Source organism: Aquarana catesbeiana, linkage group LG05 (genome assembly GCF_042186555.1).
Source record: "Aquarana catesbeiana isolate 2022-GZ linkage group LG05, ASM4218655v1, whole genome shotgun sequence".
Taxonomy (NCBI): domain Eukaryota; kingdom Metazoa; phylum Chordata; class Amphibia; order Anura; family Ranidae; genus Aquarana; species Aquarana catesbeiana.
Window position 1 is genome coordinate 5,605,738 of NC_133328.1, and position 15,256 is coordinate 5,620,993.

The following is a 15,256-nucleotide window of genomic DNA, read 5'->3' on the forward strand; positions in this document are numbered from 1 at the left end:
GTCAGGAAGAATGGCCAACGCTGCCGGTTAAGACTCAGTCCCACTGTCTTCATTCGAGAAACTCATCTCCCCATGAACAGCTTGGTCCACCACTTTCTCTCTATTTCCAATAATAGATCCCACTTCCCCGGTCCTTTGGATTTTCTCTTCTAATAGAGCCTCTTCTTCTCGTACCTCTCTTATCAATTCAGGGTAGGTAGGCACCACTTTGGTTCTCTTTTTAGTAACAGCTTTAATACAATTGGGTGGTTTGGCCTAGCCCCTTGCAGAACCCGGTCTAGACGAGCTTGGTCAGCATCTTTGGGATCAATACCCGTCTTGAGGATAGCTTGATGCAGCATTCTGTCTACTCAAGATATGTACTCAAGACAGGCTCTCCCAATAGCAACACAAGTTTTCTTTCCCATCTTCAGATTACATCTATCAGCCACCAGGCCTTGGAAACTCTAACTGAGCCATTGTCATTTCACAGCCTCTGGAACACTCCATTCTTCCATGGCCTGTAGAGCATGAATCATCGAGGTTTCAAACTCATCTTCCCCTACAGGGGTTGGTAACTGCCCAGAGAAAAACCTGAGTCTCCGATAGCCGATTGGCATTTCCAGTGCCATTCTTCACCAAACTTTGAACTTGCCGGCTCATATCTGTGTAAAAGGAGAGGGGAGGGATGTTGGCTCCTTGGGATTCGGCTCCCAACGATACTGGGACCTTCTCCTGAGTCCTTGCCAAGGACTAGGAGAAGGACTAAATAGATGACAAAAGAAAAGCACACATAGCGTAATTCCATTTATTCAAAGAAACCCCTTACATCTCACAAGATCACCCTCAACCAATATACATACAAGATAAAACAGTCAATCAAGCAATGGAAGTAATGCACATCACCATTCCGGAGATCAGCCGGTTCAAAGTCCCAAGGAGCAGAACACTTCCTGGTTGTGAATCCGGACTGCGGTGGAGCGCAAACGTCACTTCCGGCGTTGTGTAAGCCACGCCCTGATGCGTTTCGTCATATCCTGACTTCAACAGAGGGCGTGATGACGAAACGCGTGAATACTTAATACTGAATACTTAAGACCATGTGATATTTCAGTTTTTCTTTTTTAATAAATCTGCAAAAATGTCAACAATTCTGTGTTTTTCTATCAATATGGGGTGCTGTGTGTACATCGAGGAAAAAAAATAACTTAAATGATTTTAGCAAATGGCTGCAATATAACAAAGAGTGAAAAATGTAATGGGGTCTGAATAGTTTCCATCCCCATTGTGTGTGTATATGTGTGTATATATATATATATATATATATATATATATATATATATATATATATATATATATTTAAATAAAAAGGACTATAGCGTCCCTTTTTTTATAATATATTATTTCATCCTGATTTTAAATGTGTGTGTGTGTGAATTGACAAGAATTCCTAATGCTCTACATGTTTGTCTGTTTCTGCAATGTCCCAAAAATATCAAGTTTTATTTTATACAGTCCTGAAATATATCATTCTTTTGTTGTTTTTCTTGGTTTTTAAGCTCCTTCCAAAAAGATTCTTCCCATGCTGATCCTTTGGTTGTACTTCATTTCCATGAACAATAGAGGAACTATCATTGACTGGGGAAACAAAATTGTTTATTCTCCTTCACCTGGGCAAACAGATGTGGCCTCATCCACAATACCATGTGTGTGATTGATTTCTGATCTCTGAATCTCATAAACACAAAGGAGAAGTTTGAATGCATTGTGCGTTTTCCTTAAGGCCCGTACAAAAGGTCAGAAAATCTGATCGTTAGTATGCTGCTTTTGACAGCCGATTACGAATTTTCGGCATACAACAACTGGATGTGCAGGCTTGAAAATTTTTGTCTGATGTGACCACAATGTCCGATTTTCTTTTCATTAGTACGGTTTTCTGACAAAAAAAAAAATCTGAAGAGCAAGACTAGGCATGCTCAGAAATGAAAGAACACATACAAAACAATTAAACACATTACGTCACTTCTGATGTTGAATTCTGTTGTCACAAAATTTTGATGAGTACCCTCCAGGGGCAGACTGACCATTAGGGCACTCAGGCACTGCCTGAGGGCCCAGGGCCAGTAGGGCCATGAGAGTAAATGTGTTCCAAGGAATCTGTGCTTATCCCGGAGCCCAGTGCTAAAAAAAGTTCCAGCACTGCACTCCAGTGACTGGCCTGACAAGGACTCGCTAGTGTCGGGCACTCAGGACACCTTCCCCGCTTCTATTGCGGGGTGGCCAGGCTCTCACACGCAGTGATGACCCCTCTGTGGCAGTTGACACCGGCATCTCTCCCCCATGAGTTTGCACACTACAGAGAGCTCACCGGGGATCCTCCTCCTCGGCTCCCATGTACATAGACAGGAGGAGGAGGAGCCGGGAGGAGAGACACTCACTGCAAGAGCCGCGCTAAACTTCTGAGGTGTGTGCATTATTTATGGCTAGGGGAATGGGACACAGTAACCAGGAAGGGGGGCAGGTAACAATGATGCACACATGGAGAAGTGATGGAAGAGGGGGGGCAAGAGGATATGCGCTGGGGGGGTGCTTTTGGAGGGGAGAGGACTTGTGCTAGTGAGGGGGTGTGAGGGGATTTCAAATCCGACCCCGCCCCCTACTAGTCCTCTCCCCTCCAAAAGCACTCCCCAGCACATATCCTCTTGTCCCCCCTCTCCCCCAAGCCAAAGAAATGCCACCCGCCGCGCTCTGCCCTCATTCCAGGGGCCCGTCTCTGCTCCAAACCCAGGGCCCCCCTCTCTGCCCTCATCCCAAGGCCCCCCTCTCTGCCCTCATCCCAGGGGTCCCTTTCCCTCTCTGCCCTCATCTCAGGGGGTCCCTCTCTGCCCTCATCCCAGGGGTCCCCTAAAAACCAACTGTGATAGGGAGCTCAGGACAGTAAGGGCATGTTTACATTCAGTTTGGGGGCAGTAAAACCTCATAATTTAGCCCTGTTTTTACCCATACCCCAACCACACCCCTTTAACTGCAGGGGCCAGGGGTGTACACATGTTGCAGCCGCAGCAGGAATTATACAGTACACCCTGTCGCGCTTGGCATGGGGATGCTCTGCAAAGGCCGTGCAACCTTGTGCAGTACAGCAACCAAGAGTTTACAGCAGGCAGTATTTCTTCATCATCACCTGCTTTACCCACTTGGATCCCACACTAGCATGCTGCAACTGCATGCATTGCACATGGTTGCAGGGTGATTGCAGAGTGGCCCTATTCACTTGGATAGGTCGTGATCACTCACCAAAAGCAACAGGGGGTATAATTCCTGAGGCAGCATGTGTACATCCTCATTTGCTGCCTCTGCAGCTAAAGGGGGTAGGGACCAACATATGCAATGTGGGCAGTGTGGCAGAGACACAGGGGGCCCCCATGATCATCAATTGTCCGGGGACCCCATGAGTTGTCAGTCTGCTCCTGGTATCCTCCTTACTTTCGATTTGAGACTAGCATCAAAAAAAAACTGATGAAAATTCGTCCAATAATCTGACCATGTGTACAAGGCTTTAGTCATAAAACGAACGAGTTGATTTGTTAAGGCCCTGCAATCATGAGATAATTTTAGCCTAAAAAAAAAAAAAAAGTTTATTCTTCTTGAATCTAGGTGTCTTCGCGTTTACCTGTCAGTACACTCATTGTCCTGAAGTTTAACCAGTTCCATACCGGGCCATAGTAAAATGACGCCGGCAGGAACACCCTCACATCCTGGATGGACGTCATATGACGTCCTCCAGTTCTTGCTGCTCCTGCGGGCCCCCCCCCCGCAGCGCGGCGATCGGGGATGAGGCGTGTCCCTCAGACACAGCCCCTCCCAGATCCGTGTAAAGAGCCAATAAAAATGTCTCTTTACCACATGACCAGCTGTGTCCAATAACAGCCGGTCACATGCACTGTCCACATGCACGGCGCGCAGAGCAGCGATTGGGGACGAGGCTTGTCACCCTGACACAACCCATCCCCAATCCCTGTAAAGACCCAATGAAGTTGGCTCTTTACCACGTGACCGGCTGTGTCCAATCACAGCCGGTCAAAGAATGTCAACAAGCCGCGGTAACTAGCTGTTACCGGGTTCTCCTCCTCACACATCAATCGTGTGTGAGGAGGAGATTATGGTAACAGCTCTTTATTGCCCTACAGTGTACACCAAATCACACTGAGTGCCCTCCGCCTAATAAAGAGCACCTGTCACCGCCCATCTGAGTACCGGAGTACCTATCACTAGCCCATCTGAGTACCTGTCACCAGCCCATCAAAATACCAGAGTACCTATCACCAGCTCATCTGAGTACCCGAGTGCCTGTCACCAGCCCATCAGAGTACCCATGTACCTGCCACCAGCCCATCAGAGTACCCGAGTACCTGCCACCAGCCCATCAGAGTACCTGAGTACTGTACCTGTCACCCGCCCATCTGAGTACCTGTCACTAGTCCATCAGAGTACCTGTCACCAGCCCATGAGTACCAGTCACCAGCCCATCAGAGTACCCGAGTACCTAGTAATTTTTGCTATATACATGCTCTGTGTTGAAAATATCTTATAAATGGACAACTTTGTGTTAAAAAAAAATATGTTTTCATTTTCTTTTCACATTTTTCAAAGACTTGTGGAAAAAAATGAATCATTCAAAAGATTTATAATGCCTCATAGAATATACTTTGGGGTGTTTGCTTTCCAAAATGGGGTCATTTTGTGGGTAATTTAATTGTTCTGGTACTCCAGGGCCTTCAAAAGTGTAACAGATCATTAGGAAATTAGATGTGTATTTTATGCTCCTAGAACGCCTGATGGTGCTCCCTGCATGTTAGACCTCTCTATGTGGCCATGGTGTGAAAAAGTGTGTGTTGTGTGGTATCGCCATACTCAGGAGGAGCAGCAGAATGTGTTTTGGGGTGTAATTTGAAGTATGCATATGCTGTGTGTGAGAAATAACTTGTTATTATGACAATTTAAAAAAATAAATAAAAATTTCTTTATTTTCCCAAGAATTGTGGGAAAAAATTACAACTTCAAAAAACTCGCCATGCCTCTTACTAAAAACCTTCGAATGTCTACTTTTCAAAAAGGGGTCATTTTGGGGGGTATTTGTACTGTCCTGACATTTCAGGGCCTCAAGAAATGAGATAGACCCTCAGTACATCAGATGTGATCAATTTTCAATGATTGGCACCATAGCTTGTGGACTCTAACTTTCACACAGACCAAATAATATACACTGATTTGGGTTATTTTTTCCAAAAATATGTAGCAGTATAAATTGTGGCCTAAATTTATGAACAAAAATGACTTATTTTCAAAATTTTATCATAGAGACTAAAAAAAAAAGTGTGTTTTTTTTCAAAATTTTCGCTTTTTTTCACTGATGTCGCAAAAAAAAGTGGTTAATAAATACCACCAAAAGAAATCTCTATTTCTGTAAAAAGAAAATTATAAAAAAATTTAGTTTGGGTACAATGTTGCATGAGTGAGTAATTGTCATTCAAAGTGTGAGAGAGCTAAAAGCTGAAATTTGGTCTGGACAGAAAGGGTGTATACAGTGCCTTGCAAAAGTATTCACCCCCCCCCCTTGGCTTTTTACCTATTTTGTTACATTACAGCCTTTAGTTCAATGTTTTTTTAATCTGAATTATATGTGATGGATCAGAACACAATAGTCTTAGTTGGTGAAGTAAAATTCGAAAAAATATATACATAAAACTATTTTTTAGAAATAAAAAACTGATAATTGGCATGTGCGTATGTATTCACCCCCCTTTGTTATGAAGCCAATGAAAAGCTCTGGTGCAACCAATTAGCTTCAGAAGTCACATAATTAGTGAAATGATGTCCACCTGTGTGCAATCTAAGTGTCACATGATCTGTCATTACATAGACACACCTTTCTGAAAGGCCCCAGAGGCTGCAACACCTAAGCAAGAGGCACCACTAACCAAACACTGCCATGAAGACCAAGGAACTCTCCAAACAAGTAAGGGACAATGTTGTTGAGAAGAACAAGTTAGGGTTGGGTTATAAAAAAATATCCAAATCTTTGATGATCCCTAGGAGCACCATCAAATCTATCATAACCAAATGGAAAGAACATGGCACAACAGCAAACCTGCCAAGAGACGGCCGCACACCAAAACTCACGGACCGGGCAAGGAGGGCATTAATCAGAGAGGAGCACAGAGACCTAAGGTAACCCTGGAGGAGCTGCAGAGTTCCACAGCAGAGACTGGAGTATCTGGACATAGGACGACAATAAGCCGTACGCTCCATAGAGTTGGGCTTTATGGCAGAGTGGCCAGAAGAAAGCCATTACTTTCAGCAAAAAACAAAATGGCACGTTTTGAGTTTGGGAAAAGGCATGTGGGAGACTCCCAAAATGTATGGAGGAATGTGCTCTGGTCTGATGAGACTAAAACTGAACTTTTTGGCCATCACAGAAAACGCTATGTCTGGCGCAAACCCAACACATCACCCAAAGAACACCATCCCCACTGTGAAACATGGTGGTGGCAGCATCATGCTTCAGGGGTTGTTTTTCAGCAGACGGGACTGGGAAACTGGTCAGGGTTGAGGGAAAGATGGATGGTGCTAAATACAGGCATATTCTTGAGCAAAACCTGTAGCACTCTGTGTGTGATTTGAGGCTAGGATGAAGGTTCACCTTCCAGCAGGACAATGACCCCAAACACACTGCTAAAGCAACACTTGAGTGGTTTAAGGGGAAACATGTAAATGTGTTTGAATGGCCTAATGAAAGGCCAGACCTCAATCCAATAGAAAATCTGTGGTCAAACTTAAAGATTGCTGTTCACAAGCGCAAACCATCCAACTTGAAGGAGCTGGAGCAGTTTTGCAACAAGGAATGGGCAAAAATCCCAGTGGTAAGATATGGCAAGATCATAGAGACTTATCCAAAGCGACTTGGAGCTGTGATAATCGCAAAAGGTGGCTCTACAAAGTATTGACTTTAGGGGGTGAATAGTTATGCACATTGACTTTTCTGTTATTTTGTCCTATTTGTTGTTTGCTTCACAATAAAAAAAAAAAAAAAATCTTCAAAGTTGTGGGCATGTTCTGTAAATTAAATGATGAAAATCCTCAAACAATCCATGTTAGTTCCAGGTTGTGAGGCAACCAAATACGAAAAATGCCTAGGGTTGAATACTTTTGCAAGGCACTGTAAGTGCCCAGTATTGAAGTGGTTAAACAACCTTTTAGACTCTCAGCAGTTCTTATATTTTTCCTGGGTTCAGCCTGAGTTAATTCAGGAGAATTTATTAAAAAGGTCTATGTTGTAATTATCAAAAAAATATATTTTTTTTTCAAAAACCTCAGAATGTAACAAAAAGGGAGAACACTTTACCTGTATGTTCTTCCATCTACAATCGGTGTAACCAAATTATCCGGCTCTTCCTCAGACTACGGGAAGATAAAAATATCATCATCAGATAAATAAGAAAATAGCAATCTTTTTATTGTAACATGCAGTACAAACCTATTACCATTGTGTGTCTAAACACCCCACGCATTAGTAATTTATACCCTCTGTGAAAAATATAGTAGCTTTAACCTCTTACTGACCAGCCGTCGCTATTATACTGCGGCAGGTTGGCTCTCCTGCGCAAACTGGCGTAGGTGTAAGTCGGTCAGTGCACAGGAGAGAGCAGGCATGCGCGATCCGACGTGCGCCGCAGGAGCGTGCCCACGGGTCCTGCAGATTCGATGTCCGCCGGCAACCCACGATCGCGGTGAGGAGAGGCAGAACGGGGAACTGCCTTTGTAAACAAGGCGATATCCCCGTTCTAACAGGAGACATGTCAGATCTTCTGTTCCCAGTGATCGGGAACAGTGATCTCGGTCATGGCAGCCCATCCCTCCTACAGTTAGAACACACCTGGGGAACACAGTTAACCTCTTGATCGCCCCCTAGTGTTAACCTCTTCCCTGCAAGTGTCATTTTACATTGATCATTGCACTTTTATAGCATTGTTTAATGTAATAATGTCACTGATCCCCAAAAAGTGTCATTTGGGCTCAGATTTGTCTGTCGCAATGTCGCAGTCCCGCTAAAAATCGCAGACCGCCGCCACCAGTAAAAACAATAAAAAATTAAAAAAAATTAAAATTAAAGTCCCTAAATCTATCCCATAGTTTGTAGACGCGATTACTTTTGCGCAAACCAATCAATATACTCCTTTTGCTATTTTATTTTACCAAAACGAGGTAGAAGAGTATATAGCGGCCTAAACTGATGAATAAATTTTGTTTTTTTTCTTAAAAAAAAAATTGGATAGTTATTATAGCAAAAAGTAAAAAGAAAAAAAATTCTCAAAATTGTCGCTCTTTTTTGTTTATAGCGCAAAAAATAAAAACCGCAGGTTTTAAATTCAACTAACCAAATTCCAAAGAGGCCTGTCCTTACAATAAGTGCTGGACAGACAGACTAATTCCAACTTCCAATCAAGGGCATAGCCCATTAAAGCAACTTTATATGCGGGCAGGGTAAAAAAACCACCACCCGCATGTCAGTATTTTACTGATGAGCGCACCATCACAGCCAGTGCCTGTTCCACACCATACTGAAGGCCAAGGTTTAAAAAAATTCAGGCAAATATGATTAAGGTTAATACCATCCGTCCTCAACAGATCACCATTCATACCCTCCAAATCCTTGTGATGGACAACAATCCCCCAGTTCTCCAAACTTAGATACATGGGCATTGACCTACTGGCAAAAACGTTCCAAGCCAGGAATATCAAGGGCCCAAATCAGGCAAGGAATGATTTCAGAACAAATTAATAACCAAGTCAGTGAAGACTGCGTAACAATGTGCAATATCCGTTTAAGTTCAATCTGATTTTATTGAAACAAGACCATATTAACATTCCAGAATATTAGTAAAGATAGACATAACAGTTACAATAGGTTAATTGAGGCATTATGTTCTGTATGGGAAACACTTCATGTGGTAGAAAACAGAGTGGAAAGGCAGAAAGAAGGCATCTACGTGACAGGGGAAAGAATAGAGGCACTCCATCATGGCTGTAGGCTGGAGGGCAATATCTTTTTTGATGATAAAGATGAGATCTACAAAACATGTGTAACCCATGTTGTTCCCCCCCGGCATGAAGGACCAAAACAATGGGGCCGGGAAACATGCGATCGGAGCATAAACACTTTGGTAGCATAAACACTTTGGTAGAACCTGTGGCCAGCATAAACTACACCGGATGGGGTACAACCTGCCCCTATATAATGGGTAAATAGATAAAAGTGTGGTGCTGCGCTAATCCTCAAACTATATGTGAAAAATCTAAGTAAATTAACAGTGTAAGTATGACACAATATATGTAGTGACTCTGACGTATTAATAATAAATTGCGTGGTATTGCAACATATAATAAAGAACCTTATGCAGAGTAATCAATAAATGGCTAAAAATTATATACCTGGTGCAGCCAGGCATACAGCAAACAAGTGTACATAAAAGTGACTGGTGCTCATAAAAGCATAATTCAAGTGACAGTTTCAACCTTCTGCAGAGTGATCAAAAATAGTCCACAATTGAACGTGCATAGAAAAGTGATCCACCTAAAACTAATCATAAAGTCCAAAAAGTGTGTATAACAGTGATCCACTTGGAGCTGATTAACGTGACTGAGAAAAATAGTGATTTATATTCTTTCTTCATGCAACACAGCACACAATGGTGGGCAGTGGCCCCTTACCTGAAGGTAATGGGGTACTCGCGTTAGCCAATTTTAGGCATGGCAGCCTTAAATTAATGGAACCACAGCATCAACCAGTAGTGGGGGCGGCAATAATATAGTCTTATCCTGGCTTGTCTCCTCAAGTAGTGTCCCAGGGTCACCAAGATAAAAAACCAAAGGAAGATTCCGCAATAGTGTAATATTGTTTGGCATAAAATCGGATTTTATTAAAGCAAAAACAAAATACTCACATTAAAAACATTAGTACTGTGTGGAGATCCGACGAGCGGCGAGCTTGTAACACTAGTCAACCATAGAGTGCCTATCCCGTCCCTATGCGTGACGTCACAATCCCTGATGAAGTCACGTGGGTTGTGACGTCACGCGTAGGGACGAGCCCTGGGGCGCGCTGGGGCGCGCTGGCGCCGTGGTCTTGTGCGTTCCAGGCTAACGCAGAAGTTGAGTCCCGGGGCGCGCCTGCGCACTGACAATAGGTGCGCTTTAGGCTAATGCAGAAATCTGGCGTGGGTGATCTCAGAGGGAGGCTCATGTTTGTTATTTAAGGGAGGTGATGCGATGAGCAGCTCGTGCCCCTGGAAGACACAATTTTCTTGCAAAACGCAGCGTAGGGCTGAGCGGTATCATCGCGCCACCTCCCATTGTCGCTGTATACCCAGCAGGACGGGCTATCTGTGGTCATCCGGCCGGTGCCACAGATTGTTCTTCTATTGATGATGATGATTTTCATACCTACATGTGAGTGTTTACGTTTTTTACTTCAATAAATTACCGTTTGATTTTACACTATGGGAGCCCTCCCTTTCTTTCTTCCTATGATGACAACACTATGCTGAGGGCTGAGCCTTTTTTGTGGACCCATCCATCTCCAACACAGTCCCTGACGTCCTTTCCAGTTTCCATCCTCGCTCCTGGGAGTTCCGGACTAGCAGGATCTCAAAGCCCATTTAGACCCTCTGTAACGGGGGGTCATGGGGTTCTGGTAAGCGGCCAGGCTCTCTCTTTTGGTGGTGGACCCACATATTTATGACTCTACACATTTGAATTACCTGGGATTGTCAATCACTATTTTGGGTTTTCCCTCCATATGGACTATTCCTCCAATTATTTACATCTACTTCCTGATTTATATCCATTACACACGGACTTATGTTGAAATTTGTTTGCACCAATTGTGTTATATTATTGCACTAATTGTACACATATCCACTAAGGGGGCTTGTGAATTCCCCCAACTGTATATAGTGTGTTACACTATTTTCATCTATATATATATATTGTATCTAGTTTTCTTGGTGTGACACTTCTTAGCCACACATCCACCAGTTTGTTCAGCGCGAGTCACCAATTTTTCTTGCCTATGTTGTGTGTTTGTGTCACATTCTAGGACATTGCAGCTTTATGTCACTTTACTTCGTATGTTTTTGAAGCGCAATTATTTTTTTCTTTTTTCTCTCAATTTATCACTGGGCAAGCAAAAAACTATTGCCACCGTGTCCATTTATATACCTTACATAGTTACATAGTAGGTGAGGTTGAAAAAAGACACAAGTCCAACCTATGTGTGATTATATGTCAGTATTACCTTGTATATCCCTGTATGTTGCGGTCATTCAGGTGCTTATCTAATAGTTTCTTGAAGCTATCGATGCTCCCCGCTGAGACCACCGCCTGTGGAAGGGAATTCCACATCCTTGCCGCTCTTACAGTAAAGAACCCTCTACGTAGTTTAAGGTTGAACCTCTTTTCTTCTAATTTTAATGAGTGGCCACGAGTCTTGTTAAACTCTCTTCTGTGAAAAAGTTTTATTCCTATTGTGGGGTCACCAGTATGGTATTTCTATATTGAAATCATATCCCCTCTCGAGCGTCTCTTCTCCAGAGAGAATAAGTTCAGCGCTAAGATCCTCCAGACCCTTTATTATGCTTTGTTGCCCTTCTTTGTACTCGCTCCATTTCCAGTACATCCTTCCTGATGACTGGTGCCCAGAACTGGACAGCATGCTCCAGGTGCGGCTGGACCAGAGTCTTGTAGAGAGGGAGAATTATCGTTTTATCTCTGGAGTTGATCCCATTTTTAATGCCAATATTCTGTTTGCTTTGTTAGCAGCAGCTTGACATTGCATGCCATTGCTGAGCCCATCATCTATTAGGACCCCCAGGTCCTTTCCCATCCTAGATTCCCCCAGAGGTTCTCCCCCCCCCTGTGTATAGATTGCATTCGTATTTTTGCCACCCAAATGCATTATTTTACATTTTTCTACATTGAACCTCATTTGCCATGTAGTTGTCCACCCCATTAATTTGTTCAGATCTTTTTGCAAGGTTTCCACATCCTGCGGAGAAGTTATTGTATGTTAGTATCGTCTGCAAATACAGAGATTGAACTGTTTATCCCATCCTCCAGGTCGTTTATGAACAAATTACATAGGATTGGTCCCAGCACAGAACCCTGGGGGACCCCACTACCCACCCCTGACCATTCCGAGTACTCCCCATTTATCACCACCCTCTGAACTCGCCCTTGTAGCCAGTTTTCAATCCATGTACTCACCCTATGGTCCATGACAACGGACCTTATTTTGTACAGTAAATGTTTATGGGGAACTGTGTCAAATGCTTTTGCAAAATCCAGATACACCACGTCTACGGGCCGACCTTTATCTAACTGGCAACTCACCTCCTCATAGAAGGTTAGTAGATTGGTTTGGTAAGAACGATTCTTCATGAATCCATGCTGATTACTGCTAATGATACTGCTCTCATTACAAAAATCTTGTATATAGTCCCCTATCATCCCCTCCAAGAGTTTACATACTATTGATGTTAGGCTAACTGGTCTGTAATTCCCAGGGATGTATTTTGGGCCCTTTTTTAAATATTGGTGCTACATTGGCTTTTCTCCAATCAGCTGGTACCATTCCAGTCAGTATACTGTCTGTAAAAATTAGGAACAACGGTCTGGCAATCACTTGCCTGAGTTCCCTAAGTACCCTTGGATGCAAGCCATCTGGTCCCGGTGATTTATTAATGTTACGTTTCTCAAGTCTGCTTCCTGTGATGTGTCATGAGGATAAACACTGCAGTTTTGGTTACTGAAGCCCCCCCGATTCCCTCGTGAAGACTGAGGAGAAGAATAAATTCAATACCTTCGCCATCTCCCCATCCTTTGTAATCAGATGTCCTTCCTCATTCTTTATGGGGCCAATATGGTCTGTCCTCCCTTTTTTACTGTTTACATACTGAAAGAATTTTCTTGGGATTTTTTTTGCTCTCCTCCGCTATGTGTCTTTCATGTCCTATCTTAGCCGTCCTAATTGCACTCTTACATTTCTTGTTGCATTCTCTGTAAAGTCTGAATGCTGATGATGATCCCTTAACCTTGTATTTTTGAAGGCCTTCTCCTTTGCTTTTATATGCATTTTTAAATTGGAGTTAAGCCATCCAGGCCTTTTGTTCGCTCTTTTAAATTTATTACCCAATGGGATGCATTGGCTAATGCCCTTATTTAATATGCTCTTAAAGCAAACCCATCTCTCTTCCTTGTTATTTGTTCCTAATATTTTATCCCAATTTATGCCTTTTAGCAAGGTTTGTTGTTTAGGGAAGTTGGCTCCTTTTGATATTCAGTGTCTTTGTATTCCCTTTATGTTTCCTATTTGTGCGATTTATACTGAAACTAATTGACCTGTGATCGCTGTTACCTAAATTGCTCCGTATTTCCACATCCATGATCAGGTCTGTATTGTTGGTAACGAGATAAAAAGAAAAGAGGGGCGCACCAGCCATGTGCCTTTTTTTTTTGTAAAAGTGTTTATTAAATAAAATAATAAAGGTAATTACTCACAAACAGTAGTGGAACAAGGTGCAATGTGAAGACTGCACCGACTAGCAGCAAATGGTTCTAAGATGAGCAAAACCTTCCAAAGATTGTAGAGCACACAAGCGTCACTACCAGCTGACGCATTTCGAAGGGCACATCCCTTCTTCCTCACTGCTGAGCTCTGAGGAAAAAGGGATGTGCCCTTCGAAATGCATCAGCTGGTAGTGACGCTTGTGTGCTCTACGATCTTTGGAAGGTTTTGCTTTTCTTAGAACCATTTCCTGCTAGTTGGTGCAGTCTTCACATTGCACCTTGTTCCACTACTGTTTGTGAGTACTTTCCTTTATTATTTTATTTAATAAACACTTTTACAAAAAGATAATGCACATTGCTGGTGCGCCCCTCTTTTCTTTTTATCTCGTTTATTAGGATTCCCCATCCTCGAGGGCAGCAAGGCCTCTGTCATATCATCTGTCTGGCCATCCACTTGTGCGCAGGAGTTATTTATTTTTACTGTATTGTTGGTAATCAGTAGATCCAGTAATGCTTTATTTCTAGTTGGTGCGTCTACCATCTGACCCATAAAATTGTCCTGCAAGACATTAAGGAACTGGCGAGCCTTAAATGAATGCGCGGTTCCCTCTGCCCAGTCTATGTCTGGATAATTAAAATCCCCCATTATGATAACACTTCCTATCCTTGCTGCTAATCCAAATTGTGATAGGAGGTGTGTCTCCCCCTCCTCCCTCAGGTTAGGAGGCCTATAGCATACTCCCAGTATTGTTTTCCCCTTAGCTTCATCCCTATGGAGGTCTACCCATAAGGATTCCACCTCCTCCCTAGCTCCCTTAGTAATGTCATCTCTCACATTCACTTCTACATTATTCTTGATATATAGGCATACCCCTCCACCTTTTTTACCCTCTCTATCCCTGCGATAAAGGGTATACCTTTGAATGGTTCCCAGCCAATCATGAGAGCTGTTAAACCAGGTCTCTGAAATTCCCACAAAATCTAAATCCTCCTCGTACAACAGTATCTCTAGTTCATACATCTTGTCCGCCATGCTCCTGGCATTGGTGAACATGCCACACAGTTTAGACCGGTCGCATATTGTCCTCATATTGGGTGTTCCCGAGATTGCAACTAGGACTTGCTACTATACTTACCTTGAGTTTTTGTGCTTTGGTCAACCTACCACTAATGCCCCCAATACTGCCCTCTGGAATATGTTCCGTGCTGACTATCTCTACCTCTGACCCCTCTAACTTTTTGGCCATCTTCATTCCCAGCTGATCTGCACCCTCCTCATTTAGGTGCAGTCCGTCCCTTCTATAGTACCGGTTATCGACTGAGAAGTCGGCCCAGTCCTCCAGAAACCCAAACCCCTCCTTACTACACCAGCTCTTCAGCCACCTGTTTACTTCCCTAATCTCCCTTTCTGGTGTGGCTCGATGTACCGGTAGTATTCCTGAGAATACTACCTTGGAGGTCCTTTTCCTCAATTTAGCTCCTAAGTCCCTAAAAACGTTCTTTAGGACACTCCATCTGCCTCTGACTTTGTCATTGGTGCCAACGTGCACCATGACAGCTGGGTCTTCCCCAGCCCCTACCTGTAATCTGTCCACCAGATCCGTGATGTGCCGAACCCGAGCGCCCGGTAGTTCTTCCCCTGGCAGCTAGGAGA

The 15,256-nt window shown here is 43.3% G+C and overlaps 1 protein-coding gene across 6 annotated transcripts in view; it reads right to left on the minus strand.

Moving 5' to 3' along the window:
* LOC141144050 (NACHT, LRR and PYD domains-containing protein 6-like) overlaps positions 1–15,256 on the minus strand; it is a 373,857-nt gene that overhangs the window by 102,766 nt on the left and 255,835 nt on the right. For all 6 annotated transcript variants that reach the window (XR_012244340.1, XR_012244339.1, XR_012244338.1 and 3 more), the window contains one exon: positions 7,382–7,437. Coding sequence is in view for 3 of the 6 variants with exons in the window: in XM_073629400.1 (XP_073485501.1) it covers positions 7,382–7,437 (56 nt within the window). In the remaining 3 variants the exon portion in view is untranslated. The remainder of the gene's footprint in view (positions 1–7,381; positions 7,438–15,256) is intronic.